The sequence below is a fragment of the Pseudorasbora parva genome, chromosome 11, assembly GCF_024679245.1.
Source record: "Pseudorasbora parva isolate DD20220531a chromosome 11, ASM2467924v1, whole genome shotgun sequence".
Classification (NCBI taxonomy): domain Eukaryota; kingdom Metazoa; phylum Chordata; class Actinopteri; order Cypriniformes; family Gobionidae; genus Pseudorasbora; species Pseudorasbora parva.
Genome location: NC_090182.1, coordinates 41923994 through 41943450, shown reverse-complemented (window position 1 = coordinate 41943450; position 19457 = coordinate 41923994). Strand labels below are relative to the sequence as shown.

Here is a 19457-nt window from a genome sequence, read left to right as displayed (position 1 = left end):
ATTGCACGTTACGCCCAACACACACCCATGACTCATTAAGAGACTAGGGCCAACCCTTTTGGACCATGTGCCCAGTATGCCGACTGTGTTCGCTGTCGTTTGTCGTGTGTGCCATGCGCTCAAATCGGTAAAATAGGGCCTTACCATTCAAGAGTTAGGGTCAAGGTTTTTTTTTTTTTTATACTCACAGGCTACAGTAAAATAATTTCTAATGTTACAAAAGATTTAAAGTACATGCTGCTCTTTCTTTTCATTAAAGATGAAAAGAATTTCATCTTTATTTTTCACAAAACTATTAAGCAGCTGTTTACACATTGATTATAATAATACATACGTTTCTTGAGCTGCATATTATTCTGAAGGCTCATGTGACACTGAAGACTGTAGTAATGATTCTACAGATTCTACATCACAGGAATAAATAAAGATTTTAAAATATAATAAAATGGAAAACATTTTGTCGTAATTTTTTTAACACTATTACTGTTTTGCTGTATTTATAAATGTATTGATCAAATAAATGCCTTGATTTTAAAAAAAATTCTGAAACATTCAAAATCATACTGACCCCAAACTTTCGAATAGTGTATATTACGTTATTGACTACCACACATACTCACACATATAGTGCGACCCTTCTAAACGTGAACTGTGGCATATAAAAGTTAAAGTAAAGTATAATAATCCCTGAGAGATTTGTGAAATGTATCTTAACGGGCCTAAAATGAGATTGAGACCTGTGTTAGTCGATGCTCATGTATTACCTCGTATATTTGCTTTAAAAGGTGAAATCAGTGAAATCTTTCTAGGGTTAACACATTAAAGAAATGCTAATCTGCAGCCACCAGCTGCGGGTCAATCGGGCTTATTACAGCAAAGGACGATCACGATGAACTGTGATCTATCATAATTTGTGTAAAATCCTATTCCTTCACTGCTAATGATGAAAAATGCCCAAAATGCTGTCTAGGTAGGCAGCTTGTTAGGTATTTGAGACAGAAGCAACATCTGTAAAGGAACACTCACATTGTACTAAAATCCCAGAAAGGGCGTTCTTGAACTTCTCCTTGGCCTCCTCCATCTCCTTCTCATGAGCGGCCTTCTCGTTCATCAGCCTCCGAATGTGGCTGTTGGAGGACTGGATCATTGAGTAGAAGTTGTTGGCGTTTCTGCGGTTTACCTCCCCTCGTTCCACCCAGGTCAGCAGGACACGCACCGCCTCGGCAAATTTGCCGTCGTCTGAGTGGAGAAAGGAAAAAACGGTGGGGGAGAAACAGATGGTGGGAAGACAGCTGAGTACAATGATGGAGAGGAACACTTCTCAACTGGGACCTTCTAGTGTCAAAACGTATTAGCAGGACATATTTATTGGGCCAAAAAAGACCACAAATGCACACTAGCAAAGTAGAGGACATATAGGAGAGGACAACAGAACAAGGAAAGACATACACAGCAAGGACAACAATCATACCACATTATTGATACCGATTTTTTGTGCTTTCCGTAGAAATAAGGCTATGTTGTTCAAGATAACCAGGTGTGTATGTGCAAGACGGGAGGGGAAAAGAGTCATGCTGAACTACAAAGCTTTGGCTCGCAACTTTCGGCTGGGAACGAGATGAGAAACAAAGGAAACTGAAAATCACTGTAATGAATGCTACAGGGAGGCTCTCCCAGCAATCTATTCTTCTTTAGTGCCATTGTGTTTATTTAAAATCCACAAATGTTTGGCGTCAACTGTGCAACAGATGAAGCAGTGTCTCAAAGATATTGCTGTTTGTACAGCGAAGATGACTGCCGTTGCAAAAACCTAAAAACAAAAACATTATTTTGTTCTTGTTGCTGTAATCCTGCATGCAAACACATGCACAAGTCAGGATTCTAGTTTGCTTTGATTTATTTATGGAAGTCCTAACTGCAAATAATCAAAAAATGCTGTCAAATAATTTAAATGAATAATCCATCAACCCTGTTAAAACAGCATCAATGTGTCGAGAATATGAAATCCCTCTCCATCAATAAACTGATTTAGTTGCTCATTTACCTGATTAGACTCGACGGGTAAACACTAACATATTCAAAATAATAACTGTCAAATATTGAATATACAGACAAATCTAGCAGATATGAGAGTGCTGTTGAGATTTTCTACAGCAAACAGCACAAACGGTCTAACAAACACATGTAATTTCATCCTGTCTTCTCTTCCCTTCCTCTGTTAGCTTTAACCTCTGCAAAGTGAGCTGAACAGCATAACCACCACATATACAATATTAGATGGAAAAGTAAGGAATCTGAAGGAAACGTGGCTCATTTGAACTGATTTCTTCTCAAGAGCTTCTCTTCAAGGCACTTCCTTGCCTTGCCAGAGAATCAAGATGCAGTCAGTAAACAGATGGTTTCTATTAAACCGCATGGAACATCAAACTCAAAGAGACAAATAGCTTTTAGGTGCATCCAGCCAACGGACGGGCACATGGACTGTAGCAGCCTCTTCACATGCATCAGGAAACAGCAGAAGTGTGACGGACAAAAAACAAATAAACGAAAGTATAGCATGTTATGTGTCCCACCTTTGAGCTTTTCTCCTAACTGGCCGCATTCATGCTCAGAGTAATGAACGATGGGGGGCGGCGAAGGGGGGCGTAGACGGTCCTCTTCTATTCTGCGACGGTGCCTCTCTTCCCGGGCCAGCATACGCTGTCTGCACTCCCACTCGTACAGGTCATCTCTAGCCTGAGCGAAATCTACATGCAGCCGGCCTGTGTCCTTCTTATCCGTACTTGATCCCAGCCTGATCCTATAACCTAGAGGAAAGGAGACGGAAATGGGTAATGAAAAAAAAAAGGAAAGTGGAAATTAAAGGGGGAAGGGAGTAAAGCAAAAGCAAAGGAGAGAATGAGAAAGGAAAGGTAAAGAGGAAGGGGAAATGGAGAAAATGAAAGAAAAAGGATAGGAGAAGTGGGAAAGAAAGGTAGTAAAGGAATGGATAAGAAAAGAAAAGAAAATTATGAGAAAGATATGGGAAAGAAAGAGGAAGAGGAAATGGAGCAAAGGAAACGATAAGGAAAATGGAGCAAAGGAAGAACAAGGAAATATAGAAAAGTAAAAGGAGAAAAATAATAGAATAAAAAAGAAAAGAAAAGAAAAAGAGTAAGGGGGAAGGAGCATAGTAAAAAGGATAGAAGAAGAGGAAAGGGAAGGGGAGTAAAGGATAGGGCAATAAAAGGTAGGAAAAGTAGTAAAGTAAAGGAATGAACAAGGACACATGAAAAGAAAAGAAAATTATGAGAAAGGAATGGGAAAGAAAAAAAAGGTAAGGAAGAGAAAATGGGGAAAAGGAAAAGAAAAATGAAAGGAAATGGAGAAAGGAAGGAACAAGAAAATACAGGAAAATAAAAGAAATTAAGAAAAAAAGAAAACATGAAAAGCAAGGAGAAAGGAGCAGAAAAGAAAGGAAACGAGAAGAGGAAAAGAAAGGCAAGTAAATGATGAAAATAAAAAGAAAAGAAGCGAATGAACAGGAAATTAAAGAGAAGAGAAGGAGGAAGGGAAGTGGAGCAAAAGAAAAGAAAAAAAAAGAGGAAAGGAAAGAGGAAGAAAGTGAAAGGGGAGTAAATAAAAATGGACAAAAAACAACAAGAAAAGAAAAGAAAAGAAAAGAAAAGAAAAGAAAAGAAAAGAAAAGAAAAAAGAGAACGGGAAAAGAAACGGGAAGAGGAAATATTAAGAGAAGGTAAGTGAAGAAAAAAGAAAAAAGAAAATAGCAATGAAAACGAAAGGAACAAAAGAAAAAAATGAAAGATGAACGCGGGAAAAAGGAAAAATGAAGGGGGGGGGTAAACAGCAGGACAAGATAAGACAAGAACAAGAAAAAGGAAACAGGAATGAAAGAGGAAGAGAAAAAAGAGGAAAAGGAGAGTGGAAGGCATAAATTACATGAAAGAAAAATGCAGGACAATGAGAAACTGCAGGAAAACTTTCACTTTCAACTCAAGAACATGTTAGCAAAATGACCGCCACACACTCGTTTATTCATAGATTCACTTCAACATGTCTGTGCCAAACCTTTCCTATTTTCCCATTCCTTTATTTTGTGATGTAAAAAAAAAATGCTACACTCAGATGGGGAAGTCGAAACAAAAACCCGACCGGCACAGACAAGCCATGATGTATGAGAATAATCTGCTTTGTGATGGGGATGAAAAAAGAAAGTGATTTTAGATTAAGGTTTATATATTTCAGCATAAACCAGAAAATGACTTGGAAAAGTATCTTGACAAATGGCCAAGTGGTATGAAAGAGGCTCCAGTGAATTATGAATCATACGATGCTCTGAGTACATTACACAGAGGGTTGAAAAATGTTTTTAAGGAGAATGTATATTCAGAGATGGCCGTGTCAACAGAAATGAGAGAAAGAGCTTCACGGTTTACTTCCGCCTCTCCATCACTGCTTTACAGCCTCCAGACGCTGTTAAATATTTTACGCAATGTGTTCTACGTTAGAAATGAGTGCCATTATTTATGGAAAGGCCTGCAGAGCTCCGTCACGAGGCCACATAATATATGGGGCACTGCTCCAATCTCGCCCCTTAGCCACTGAGAGAGAGCAACACTCAGAGAAGAATAAATAATGGAAAGGGTATTATTGGAGCGGCCGGCACTTTAAACTGGCTTTCTGGGGCTGAGATGGACATCCTAATATTTGCATACAAAGACTGATTTAAGATGTGACTGGAGACTTGTCACTGGGAACTAGAGATAAGTGAAGCAGCCCCCGGCAGGTCACGTGACCGGTGTCGAGGAGGTTACCGGGCCCGGCCCATGATTGATATGCAGCGTTCAAAGGCAGAAATGTATTACTAGATGTCGCCGCTTGTCTTCTCGTTGACCTCTTTTGTGAGGGACTCTTGACGGCCGGTGTCTACAGATCTTGAGTTCTGAGTGATGTGGGTAAACCCCGCCCCCCCTAATTAATTCTGCATCTATCCATCAAGTCAAGAGGGAACTTGTGGACACATGGCCTTCATTTACATGAGATAAAAGGTTAAGTGAAATGATTCTAAATCCCACATGTGGCACATACAGTGGGGCAAAAAAGTATTTAGTCAGCGACCAATTGTGCAAGTTCTCCCACTTTAAAAAATATGAGAGATGCCTATAATTTTCATCATAGGTACTTTAACTATGAGAGACAGAATGAGAAAAAAAAAATCCAGAAAATCACTGACTGATTTTTAAAGAATTTATTAGCAAATTATGGTGGAAAATAAGTATTTGGCCAATAACAAAAGTTTATCTCAATACTTTGTTTGTGATGCTTACCTGTAAGATTCAGTCTTCCCAGCCTGGTGCAGGTCTACACTTTTGTTTCTGGTGTCCTTTGACAGCTCTTTGGTTTTGGCCATAGTGGAGTTTGGAGTCTGACGGTTTGAGGTTGTGGACAGGTGTCTTTTATACTGACAATGAGTTCAAACAGGTGCCATTAATACAGGTAACGAGAGGAGGGCAGAGGAGCCTCTTAAAGAAGAACTTACAGGTCGGTGAGAGCTATCAACCTTGCTTTTTTGTAGGTGACCAAATACTTATTTTCCACCATAATTTGCAAATAAATTCTTTAAAAATCAGAAAATGTCATTTTCTGGACTTTTTTTTCTCATTCTGTCTCTCATAGTTGAAGTCTACCTACGTATGATGAAAATTTCAGGCCTCTTTTTAAGTGGGAGAACTTGCACAATTGGTGGCTGACTAAGTACTTTTTTGCCCCACTGTAAGTTTCCAGGCATGATTTAGCTTTTTTTTCTTGTTTGAAATGTTGTGACGCTAGCCGCGTTTACACTGTCAGGTCAAACGTGGGCGCGCTAGTTTGTGTCAGGGCCTGTCACTTCGGGGGCTTGATTGGGCCTTGTCAGTAGCCTGACAAGCCAGACCCACATCAAGATGTTTGGTCTGGAAACTCACCATTGACAGCTCAACCCGAGGGGCGGGATAAACGGTTGTCTTCCAAACTCCCTCTGCACGTGATTGGATAGCGCTACCACCAACCAGAGCAACGAAGGTGAAACAGAGCTTGTTGATAGATTAAACATTCGCCGTATACGGTCGGCAAAACTCTAACACATCTTCCCTTTTTAAGAATTACTTCAGTGCCGCTCTTTGTTCTTTTCTCAGAGAAAAGCTTAACTCCAAGTCTTCCAGAATCGCGGTCAAAGCTGATCCGAAAGACCGCCGCCGTTTGCCAGTTTCTGTGTTTACTAGAAGCACGCAAACGCAACTCGGCCGTCGTCATTATGGCCCCGCCCACCGACTCTATACACGATGTGATTGGCCCGGCCAGAGTTAAGGGAATACAGCTCAGAAGGGTATTGAGAGTTGCTAGACGACACTTGCAGGCAGATTAAATTTGCTGCCTCTAGGGTGCGTCTAGATTTCTAGGCTACCTTGTCAGGGCTTCATCTGGGCCAGCGGTCAGGGTTTCTGGCTGGCCGAATACCTTGGTCCAAAGCGGGCCAGCTCAGGCTTGAGTAGTTACGAACAAAGGCGGAGTTGACCTGAGTCTGGAGACGGCAGCGCAGCGGGCGGATGATTTCATATACCAGTTAAAATCAGCATTAAAGACTTTTAAGATCATTTTAACTCAAAACTCACTTTCAGTCCGCAGCGAGTGTTTGAAATAACCGTTTGTGATCTAATGTGGATTCTGACCATCGTATAAGGCAGAAATATTTGTATGCCATTAAAAAGAATGTGCGCGCTAACCATTACTATAGTAAATATGACCGCTTGAAGAAATCAGACAATAGGCTATCACAGTCGTGGATTTATTTTATCGGTCAGTGTATCTGTCGTCTCTTTATTCCAGATTGTCTGATATCCATATTTAGCTACGCATACTGTAGTGTGACAACCAATAAACAGAAACAGACACGACTGAATAAGTACGTGTGTCCTCTTTCTTTTGTGATATAATGGTAAATATCTCTATTTCTGTGGGACTACTGTACAGTCTTTGGTTGAAGATCAATGCATAACTTAATATTGTAAAACTGTGGTAAAACATTGATGCTTGGGTTTTAAATCTTTAAGTAAACGACAAAATTGCCAACAAACAGCAGCTTTTATCATGCTAGTATCTAGTTTTCAGTTATTTAATTCTGATGCGTTTTCTGATAAAACTTCCACTTGTCGGTGAAATGCATGGCGTTCTTCCAGAGAGGCGCCTTACGGGCAGGTTTTAGTGAAGCGCCTTGAGCTTCTGGCCTGACGGTGGAAACTCAGTGTGGTTTTGAGCTCGGTGCTACAGGACTGAAACTTTTAGTACAGCCCATCCCATTGAAAGCCCTGGCTCGCACTGGCCCGTCAATGGAAAACCGGCCACTGTGGAAAAGTGGCTGTTGCCATTCATCCATCCATGCATTTGTCTGTCTGTCTGTCTGTCTGTCTATCTATCTGTCTGTCTGTCTGTCTGTCTGTCTGTCTGTCTGTCTATCTGTCTAAATATGTACCTGACAGGAAGAGGGCCTTGTCCACCGTGTGCTCCTCGGCGAAACGGATATGACAGAAGTTCTTCTTGCTCTTGCGGATGGCGATGATACCTCCGCACTGTTCAAACACCTCCACAATGAGCTGCTCTGTTGCGTTCTCTGGCAAACCGCCGACAAACACTGTCTTACAGCCGGGGGGTCTCTCTCTGGTGGCAGGGGGAGGCAGGTCTTTGAAGAAAAGCAAAGAAGATTAAACTACCAGAATTTCTGACATTTTGTTTTATTTAGTTATTGATCTCTATTTTCTCACCATATTAAGTCTGTAGCTCATTATTGAAAAAGATGAAGCATGCAAAATCAATCACTGATTTCTTTTCACAACCTAAGATTAATAATCTAATTCAAAGCTGGTTAATTTGGAAGATCATTAAAAATGGTAATGCACCAAAACACATTGACACATGCCAAATTATAAACTATAATAGTGTTGACATATTTTTGGGCTTTTGACACTATTATGTGATAGTCTTAGTATAGAGAGGAATCAAGCTCAATATGTTGCAGTACAGACCACGGATCTTTCCCTTGATTGGTTTCATTTGCAGTACACGGTGCTAGAACCTCCAGGTTCACAAAGCTAATCTCTTCTTGATAAACCAATTCAACCATGAATAAGATGCATTGAGAAAAAACAGGATGAGAAGGAATAATCAATGAAACCCAGCGCTTGTTGCATGACTGGATTACAAGTGCAAAGCTTGCCATCCAAAACAGGCCTGTTCTGGTGTTAGCTGATTACTCAGTGATGCTGTGAAGATGAACATGTGATAATCCGTGCTTCCCATCAGGACTGAAGAGACTGTCTTAACAAGCTATGGGAATGCAGCCGAAGGAAGCACCTGCTGGGACTCAGAGGGGACCGCATGCCTGATTGGGGGTCCAAACGGAGTCGGACACAAAGCAGTTAAGGCATGTTTGGCTGTGAGCCAGTCACTATAAATAAGCAAGTCTCTTTGGACCCCACAGCTGCCCCCAACACTCGCCATCCATCATCACCAACATTACACTAACTCCTGTTTATTGTGGCGGTTCATGATGAGCATTATGGTTATGTCAGCTCCTGTCAGTAGAAGAGATTATAATTTTCTCTTGTCTTGTTCATGTCATTAGAGGATACAGCATGTGTGTACAGCTTCAATACAACACTATACATTTGACTATACCGACCGAGACTATTCACAATTCATTCATAGGCTTTGGATGATGTGCTATGGAACTTTGTGTGTGAAGAAATAATATTTCTATAAACATGTTTGCCAGGTATAAAATAACTTGGCTGTCTGATCATTACTGAAGTCTTAAAGTTTAAACTAATACTCATGGGGAATTCACTGCAAAAAATGCATCCGCTGACAGCTTTGTTTATTTGCATGCCTTGTTTTAACACCTGATTCATTGAGGGAATTATGCAAATCAGGTACTGGTACAAATACGGTAACCAAATTAGTGCAAACGCATGCCTCAGCTGGATCTGAAGGACGCAGCAGAATCCCATGATCTAATACACAGAGGGGGCATGAATCAACTCTTTACTAAGCCAAAATGATTCTTTACAGAAGCCATAATCACTAGAAAGGACCCATTTTATATTAGGTGGCCTTAACTACTATGTACTAACATTGTTATTAATCATTTGATACAATGCATTTATTGTGTACATACATGTTTTCCCATTGTATTTACATTTTAAAAAATACCTGCATGTAATTACGTCTGTAATTAATTTCTGTAGTTACATTTGTAATTACACAGTTGGCACTTCCCTTACACCTAACCCTACCCTTAAACTTACCCACACCACCACACCTGTCCCTAACCCTACCCTTAAACTGACCCACACCACCACACCTGTCCCTAACTCTACCCTTAAACTAAGCCACACCACCACACCTGACCCTAACTTTACCCTTAAACTGACCTACACCACCACACCTGACCCTAACTCTACCCTTAAACTGACCCACACCACCACACCTGTCCCTAACTCTACCCTCAAACTGAGCCACACCACCACACCTGTCCCTAACTCTACCCTTAAACTGACCCACACCACCACACCTGACCCTAACTCTACCCTTAAACTGACCTACACCACCACACCTGTCCCTAACTCTACCCTTAAACTGACCCGCACCACCACACCTGACCCTAACTCTACCCTTAAATTGACCCACACCACCACACCTGACCCTAACTCTACCCTTAAACTGACCGACACCACCACACCTGTCCCTAACTCTACCCTTAAACTGACCCACACCACCACACCTGACCCTAACTCTACCCTTAAATTGACCCACACCACCACACCTGACGCTAACTCTACCCTTAAACTGACCCACACCACCACACCTGACCCTAACTTTACCTTTAAACTGACCCACACCACCACACCTGACCCTAACTCTACCCTTAAACTGACCCACACCACCACACCTGACCCTAACTTTACCTTTAAACTGACCCACACCACCACACCTGTCCCTAACTCTACCCTTAAATTGACCCACACCACCAGACCTGACCCTAACTCTACCCTTAAACTGACCCACACCACCACACCTGACCCTAACTCTACCCTTAAACTGACCCACACCACCACACCTGACCATAACTTTACCTTTAAACTGACCCACACCACCACACCTGTCCCTAACTCTACCCTTAAACTGACCCACACCCCCACACCTGTCCCTAACTCTACCCTTAAACTGACCCACACCACCACACCTGTCCCTAACTCTACCCTTAAACTGACCCACACCACCACACCTGACCCTAACTCTACCCTTAAACTAACCCACACCACCACACCTGTCCCTAACTCTACCCTTAAACTGACCCACACCACCACACCTGTCCCTAACTCTACCCTTAAACTGACCCACACCACCACACCTGTCCCTAACTCTACCCTTAAACTGACCCACACCACCCCACCTGTCCCTAACTCTACCCTTAAATTGACCCACACCACCAGACCTGACCCTAACTCTACCCTTAAACTGACCCACACCACCACACCTGACCCTAACTCTACCCTTAAATTGACCCACACCACCACACCTGACCCTAACTCTACCCTTAAACTGACCCACACCACCACACCTGACCCTAACTCTACCCTTAAACTGACCCACACCACCAGACCTGTCCCTAACTCTACCCTTAAACTGACCCACACCACCAGACCTGACCCTAACTCTACCCTTAAACTGACCCACACCACCACACCTGACCCTAACTCTACCCTTAAACTGACCTACACCACCACACCTGACCCTAACTCTACCCTTAAACTGACCCACACCACCAGACCTGTCCCTAACTCTACCCTTCAACTGACCCACACCACCAGACCTGACCCTAACTTTACCCGTTTCCCACCCCAATATCAGCAAAAGGGCTTTGCAATATAATATGAACACAGTAAGTACATTGTACTTATTTTATGTAAGTATATAGTACTTAAGGCCACCTAATATAAAGTGGGCCACTAGAAAATATACACAAATATAATTTTTTAATAAAATCTGGTTCAAGTTTTAGAAAATGAAATGTTTCTGCTTCAAAAACACAATGTTAATTGTGTCTGCCAATGTTTGTGAATCTGATTCATTCTACAAAAGAGTCTCATTTGCATAGAAAGGATTTGTTCAGAAAAATGACAAGGAATTTGAATATGCATGGAACAGCACAATACCACATGCAGCATCTGGTTATGCTGGACTGTGAGTGGTATATGAATAAAGGTGCAGTCACATTTACCATTAAAAAACCTGTGGAATCTGCACAATCTGCAATTTCGTGCGAGGGACGTGAGGCACAACATTTCAATCTGAATTTAGTTGAATTTTGAAAACACTTTGGATATAATTCAAACCCTACTTACAATTCAAAAACTGTTTTGGACAATGGACAACTGAAACACTTTGCCTAATAAGATTTAATCTAAGGGTTTGTTCACACTTATACCGTATATCGGTTTGCTTTGCTCGTTTGGTTCAAAACAGGGTTCGGATGGCAGTGTTCAAACTAATTCAAATGAACCACACTAACAAAGCAAATGCAGCAGGGTTTTTTTTAACAAACCAAACATGCCAAGTGTGAACACACATTTTAAGGTACTGTCACATTAGTAAAACTTAGGGTATGGTTTTGTGATAAAACACCTCAAGCAACAGTGAAACTGTTTAGTGAATTCTCCCCCCAGTGTCTAGACATGAATATGGATATTATGCCTGTTTTCTTAAATAGATTTTCACAAGTTCGCACGTACATGCACTCAGATATGGTAATGTATGCATATTTGCTGTCCGAGGGGAGCGCTCCGAGCTCAGAATAGGGCCTAAACCCATCCAAGAGTGAGGCGTGTGAGGGATGTCACAAAACTGTCACAAGACAGAGGTGAAGGACGGCTACACTGTGCACTATATATACAGGTCTCATATCGCGCAGGTTGGTTGAATTACTTGATCATGCTCCTCCTGAACTAAAAATAAACTTCATTTTATTCTCATTATGAATAGAGAATGAGAACCTTACAGCTGCTAGTTTAAGAGCAATCACTGAGAATCTCTAAGGGCAAGTGTTTTTTGTTTTCATTTGTTTTCAAGTATTCAAATATTTCCTTTGTCAAATGCACATGAAACATTTTGGTTTGACATAAGCAGTCTCTTGAAAGTTGAAACTTTCAGCAAGTAATAAAAACAAGGAGTAGACGTTTGCTTTAGAAGTAACAGAGGAGCTACACAAGAAAGAGCTTGATACTTTTGAACTTTTCTAAATCAAATACACCCACTTTTTGTGTTCATATTCACACTGTGGGGAGAACGCGAAGCAAAGTATATAATTTGAGCTTCACGATGCTGCCGGTGGCTGATTTGTTTCCATTGTCACCCAAGACGGCGATATGAAATTACACAGAACACTGCATCAGATCTGAGATAGCTTTCTCCTAAAAGTGTCTTAAAGTGGAAACCGCACAGCAATGAAATCAAAGCCTATTATTTCACAAACCAATGCTCTTCCCAAGGCTCCACGGCTAAATATCCTGTGCCGTCGAAGGCGTTTCTTTGAAGAGTGAGTGAAGATGACACAGGAGGGCCTGGGACATAAATTCAGGAGGGCACTGTGTACCTCCTGCACTGCGAGAGCTCAACCGAGAGACAGTCGTCAACAAGCTTAACGCTAATCAGCTAAAATGAAGACAGCCGCAGGTGTATCTCTGTCTCGCGCGCGCACGCTCAGATATACATAGTCAGTGGAGATGACAACTGTACCACAGACAGAAGTTGATAGGAACGTGGGTGAAGAACGTATATGGAACGAGTAAGGCAGAAGAACTGAGGAAAATGGCCAGTGCTGCCACCCCTCATTGAACGTACATTATCAAAACAAAACAAAAAACTCAGTTGCACCATACAGATAAAAAGAAGTGCATACCGTTGATCCTAACAAGCATGTTGCTCAGTGAAAGCCAAGACGTGGTTTACAAACAGACCTCCAGAAGACTCAACTGCACTTGGATCAGTGTGTGTGTGTGTGTGTGTGAGAGTGAGATGGCAAAAGAAGGAATCCTGGGCCTTTTGTTAGCTCGAGTGGGGTGACAGGAGAGAGACTGAAGATAAGATGAGCTGACTTCTCAAAAGCCAGGTTTCACTCAGCTTGACAGCTGTCTACATGCTGCGCATTGTCCCTCTTGAAAGAAGAAAGCAGTACAGAGTCTCTGTGGGAAGCCTCTGGCGATCACAAGCACCTTAAACAGGTTTTTCTCAACAGGAGAGCAATAAATGATCAGTATGCTTTCCCCCGACTTATTTCTGTCTTTCCTTTTTTGATTTGCTTTGATTTATTATAACATTTGGGGTGGTTGTATTGTGGATCACGTCTACACAAATGTCAGTGTCTGAAATTGAACCCCTTGCACATTCAAGCATTTTCTGTGCATCACATCAAGATTCAAACTATCATAGAGAACCTGAACCCTTATTTTCACAAATCAAAAGCACATTTTAACAAATCAAAGAATGTCATAAAAGAGCCTGGCATACTTTTGAGGAACATACGCAAGTGTTTATGATGTTTAAACAATTCTGTTTAGGTTTGATTTGAGCATTTGAACAAGTCAATGATGCTCAAAAATATGGACATATGATGCCCAAATGTTCAGTTTGAATGTGTTCGTAAGATCCACAAATGCTGTCTAGTTTGATTCAAGCATTTTAACATCCTTTGAAGCCCAGAAATGCACAAAAGGTTCAGTACAAACATGTCTATGATGTCCAATTATGTTGTCTGGGTTTGAATTGGACATTTAAATGTGTCTACGCAGTATGGGAATACTTAAAAAGCCCAGATGTCTACGAGATTTGAAAGTGCCAATGATGATGCCCTCTATAGGTCCATTGTTGTTAACTATTGTTAACTATTAAAAATAGCTTCTGTTAAAGCTTAAATAAAATGAAATATATATATATATATATATATATATATATATATATATATATATATATATATATATATATATATATATATATATAAGATTTTAAACTGCCTTGGGAAATAATTGAAATAAAATAAGTTAAAGTACTGGAATTATTAAAAAGCTACACTCAAAAAAAAAAAAGAAAAAAAAAGAACTTTCACTTTTGCACACAAATTATCCTTGTTCACATTACTCAAGAAATTTGTGTAACTACATGAACTTAAATTTACTGAGTTTTTTCTACTAGGGATGTCATGGTACCAAAATTCCAGTAGTTGGTACCAATACTATAAATTTCACTATTTCATTTAACTATTTTTCAAAAATATTATTAAATTCAATAAGTTTATCATTCATGACGATAATTAGTATAAGTTAGTAATACATACACATTTAAAGGCTGTTGTTTTAAATTAAACATTGTTTAAAGATCAATCAAAGTGAAAAATAAGCAACCTTCTAGGCAGTATTATTATTAGTAGAGGCGTATTATTATTATTACATAGAGACGTAGCTAAATCTACTGTACAACAGTAGCCTAATATATTCTCAGTCAATTTCTTCACGTTACTCCAAACTTTTATTTTGACGGGTTGCCGTGAAGACCTTTGAGTGTCTTTGTTCATGATATTTGATTTTCTCAAATGAAACGGTAAATTCTCATGAAGTGACGGTTCATGCGTTCATGTTCACACACGGCAGTTGGCAGAGACTACAAAGACAGCGAGCGAGTGTCGTGTGTGTGTGTGCGCGCGCCCACGCATCGGCACCCAAACAGATCAGCGGGACATGCAGAAGTACTATTTAAATAATATTTTTCAGTTTAATATTCACATACACTAGTGTATACATTTCACTTGCTCTTGAAGCGACTGAACGCAGCTGCAGGTACCGGATATACTCGGGAGTCGGTACTACAGAAATGCTGGTATCGTCACATTTTTTAAATTTCAGTACCGACTTGGTACCGCAGTACCGGTACTTGTGACATCCCTAGTTTCTACCAAAAATGAGTATTGACAGCTTTACTTAAGTGTTTGCTCAGTCCACTTAACATTGCAGAGTGAAACGAACAAACTGGGCAGTGGATCTGCAGTTCCCAGCATGCTTTGCAAGCGACTGCATCAGGAGAGTATATTTAGGGATTAAAGGGTTATTTTATGTTGTTCAGTAAAGGGAAAGATGTGGTTAGTTTATGTTAGTGTTTAATGTTCAGTTATGTTGGACATTTAGAGGAGTTTCTGTAATTTTGTGGTTATCATTATGTAGAAGAGTGGTGCCTGTGTTTAGGTTGTGAGCACTCGTTTATACACATATTTACTGGATGGAAATCCTGCCCTCAATTAAATTGAGTTTGTCCAAGGACTTATTTTTGCTTTTTTTTTCTAAAAATATGTTGGTTGTTATTTAAAGGACAACTCCGGTGAGAAATGACCCTAGGGGTAATTAACAGATGGTTATCGAGTAGATCGTTCTCTGGGATGCGTTTTCATGAAAATCAAATGTAAAGAGTTTTATCTCTAAAAACAGATTAGCTTATAACGTTTGTCTATGGGGCATAGAATAAGTGAAATTAAATCTCTAGTTAATTCCACTAACAAGGCTCAAAATAGCCTCACACTAACATGGTAGCATAATGAGGGTCCCTACATGCAAACCGAAGCATTGAGAACTGTGTAAGTGTACAAACAGTTTAATAAGAAGATACTTTATAAAGACAATCCATTACGTGTTCACAGACAGGAGCCATCTTGGAAAACAGTCTCGACCAGTCGAGCCACAAACGCTGTGCTAAGTGAGCTGATCGATAGGAATTAAGTTTGTGAAATCTAATTACATGGAAATGCATGAATTATATCTGATTATTAAAATATATGGTTAACTAACTAAAAGGGAAGAAAGTGTCCCATGTGAGATTTCAAGTCAGTGATGAACTGACTTGAAATCTCACATGGGACACCTTCTTCCCTTGTACTTAGCACAGCGTTTGTGGCTCGACTGGTCGAGACTGTTTTCCAAGATGGCTCCTGTCTTTAAACACGTAATGCACTGTCTTTATAAAGTATCTTTTTATTAAACTGTTTGTACACTTACACAGTTCTCAATGCTTCGGTTTTTCATGTAGGGACTCTCATCATGCTACCATGTTAGTGTGAGGCTATTTTGAGCCTTGTTAGTGGTATTAACTAGAGATTTAATTTCCCTTATTTTATGCCCCATAGACAAGCGCTAAAAGCTAATCTGTTTTTAGAGATAAAACTCTTTACATTTGATTTTCATGAAAACGCATCCCAGAGAACGATCTACTCGATAACCATCTGTTAATTACCCCTAGGGTCATTTCTCACCGGAGTTGTCCTTTAATAGTTTTCCACTTCCACTTTAATTAATACTTTTAACACTTTAGTTCATTTAATAAGGTAAATTAGCCTAACATAAACTTTTATAAACTTAAACATTATTAAGTTAACTGCACACATATATATATATATATATATATATATATATATATATATATATATATATATATATATATATATATATATATATATATATATATATATATATATTATCTAACAGTGGCAAATTTAAATGGTTGGTATTTACTCAAAGAAATGTTCTCATCTTTAGTAAAATTTATTTTGTTCATATAACTAAATTGTTATTTGTAAAAATTACTCAATATAGTTGTGTAGAACCACCTGATGCAGTTTTTTTTTAAAGTAAATTCAACAATTAATTTGTTTGAGTGTAAATAACTAATCCCCAAAATTAATTCTAAATAAATAATATAATAGTATATAAAAAATGACACTGATTCAAATTAATGGAAGCAACTGTATCATTCCTTGGCAACAGTGTCACTGAGGTTAACGGCCTCTGCAGGCAGATGCGGGTTTGGTGTTGGTAGGTGTGGGTGATATGTGTTGTGAGTGGGTTGAAATGAGGAAACAGGCCAGGCTGACAGTGCCCTTGGCAAACTAAGGCTTCCAGAAGCACAAACACAGTGACTCGGCTCTTGGAAGAAGAGAGCTTTGCCTTATATAAAGGTCAGTCTCAGGCACAGAGCCAGGACAGACTGAAGGTTTAGAAGCCCGTGAAAGGCAGCATATGCAGCCTGACCTGACGGTGAAAGGTGCATCTACAACTGGGCACAGAATCACTGCAATCCTTTCATGATGTCTGTTGGTTTTCTCTGCAGTGAAAACAGATGATTTTTACCATGTTTGGTCTATCTCTATCTCTCTCTCTCTCTCTCTCTCTCTCTCTCTCTCTCTCTCTCTCTCTCTCTCTCCCGCTCTCTCTCCCGCTCTCGCTCTCGCTCTCTCTCTCTCTCTCTCTCTCTCTCTCTCTCTCTCTCTGTCTCTCTCTCTCTCTCTCTCTCTCTCTCTCTCTCTCTCTCTCTCTCTCTCTCTCTCTCTCTCTCTCTCTCTCTCTCTCTCTCTCTCTCTCTCTCTCTCTCTCTCAGAACTCAGTGTCCTTCAGAAAGCCAGGCCTTTCAAACGACAGTGAGTGAAAGGCGATCGATTGGCCATTTATTAAGCACAGTGGACAAGAATTGGGTGGTGGTGGTGATGCAGAGATGGAGTTAAGTCAAGCTGGCGCTGTGTAGAGCTGCAGAATAAGACTGATGGGATGGGAAGTTGTGAAGCTGTGCTGGAGCAGTGGGACAGTGATCCAGAGCGGGGGTCTTTCCGCTGGAGTCCAATTTTAGACTGTGGAGCAGACCTTTACCAGCCATCATCAATAACAGTAACATTGCTCAAATAATAATGCAATTCTAATATACGTATAATGGAGGTTTGGTCCAAAGTAACTAGTGATAGTTTAGTCAGACAGTTTAAATGGACAATATTTAGCCATTCTCCTCTAAACTTTGTCGCCAGCACTGAAAGGGTTAGTTCGCCCAAAAATAAAATGTATGTCATTGATGACTTCCCCTAATGTTGTTCCACACCCATAAGACCTCTGTTCATCTTCAGAACAGAGTTTAAGATATTTTATATTCAGTCCGAGAGCTTTCTGTTCCTCCTTTGAAAATGTATGTACGGTATACTGTCCCTTTCCAGAAAGGTAATAAAAACATCATCAAAGTAGTCCATATGTGACATCAGTTGGTTAGTTAGAAGTTTTTGAAGAATTGATAATACATTTTGGTCCAAAAATAACAAAAACTACTACTTTATTCAGCATTGTCTTTTCTTCCGTGTTTGTTTTAAATCCACATTATATTATTATTATTTAATACATTATTACTATTTAAAATAACTTCATGTCCTGTATTCATGTGATGGCAAAATTCAATTTCCAGCATCATTACTACAATCTTTTACTGTCAAACGATGCTTCAGATATCATTATAATATGCTCAAGGAATATTTATTATTATTATCAATAGCGTTTTTCCTACTGTGCTTAACCCTGGGTTATTGTCATTCTAAACCCGGATAGAGAAACATTTCATTAACTCCAAAGCAGCATCACTTTTGCACTATTAACCCCTCATTGCAATAACTTGTACAGTGCGAAACGATACAGTGTTAGAAAGTTACATCTAGATGCTTAGCAACAGCCAATCACATGCCTCATTCATGTGCTTTCCAGTCAAGTAAACACCATGCAATATAAAGTGTACCTAGTAGTTCAGGGAGAAATGTCAAATGGTGATGGAAAACAAATTAACTGAATTAAAGAAGAGACCATTTTATTCATACCTTTATAGTACCAAAAGTCCATTCAGTAACTTGATAGTACAGTTAGCAATATATAATATGAGGATGAGACAATGCTGCATGTACCTTTATGTAAAAAGGTTCCATGCTGCATTTGTCTAGCCATTGGCTATGTTTTCAATTTACAAATCTCAAACTCACAATAGAATATAGATAACATTAAATGTTGAAAGTGAGACCTTTTGAAATGTCAAGGTAAATATTGGCTCATTTTGGATTTCATGAGAGCTACTACAAAAAGTTGGGACAGGTAGCGATAAAAGTTAAATGTACATATAAGGAACAGCTGGAGGACCATTTTGCAACTTATTAGGGTCAATGGGCAACATGATCGGGTATAAAAAGAGCCTCTCAGAGTGGCGGTGTCTCTCAGAAGTCAAGATGGGCAGAGGATCACCAATTCCCCCAATGCTGTGGCGAAAAATAGTGGAGCAATATCAGAAAGGAGTTTCTCAGAGAAAAAATGCAAAGAGTTTGGAGTTATCATCATCTACAGTGCATAATATCATCCAAAGATTCAGAAAATCTGGAACAATCTCTGTGCGTAAGGGTCAAGGCCGGAAAACCATACTGGATGCCCATGACCTTTGGGCCCTTAGACGGCACTGCATAACATACAGGAGTGCTACTGTAATGGAAATCACAACATGGGTCAGGAATACTTCCAGAAAACATTGTCGGTGAACACAAT

The 19457-nt window shown here is 39.9% G+C and overlaps 1 protein-coding gene across 7 annotated transcripts in view; it reads right to left on the bottom strand.

Moving 5' to 3' along the window:
• Window positions 1-19457, bottom strand: part of enox2 (ecto-NOX disulfide-thiol exchanger 2) — a 360733-nt gene that overhangs the window by 46250 nt on the left and 295026 nt on the right. For all 7 annotated transcript variants that reach the window (XM_067457977.1, XM_067457978.1, XM_067457979.1 and 4 more), the window contains 3 exons: window positions 7508-7714; window positions 2574-2807; window positions 1027-1239 (listed from right to left, as the gene is read on the bottom strand). In XM_067457977.1, the coding sequence (XP_067314078.1) occupies window positions 1027-1239; window positions 2574-2807; window positions 7508-7714 (654 nt within the window). The remainder of the gene's footprint in view (window positions 1-1026; window positions 1240-2573; window positions 2808-7507; window positions 7715-19457) is intronic.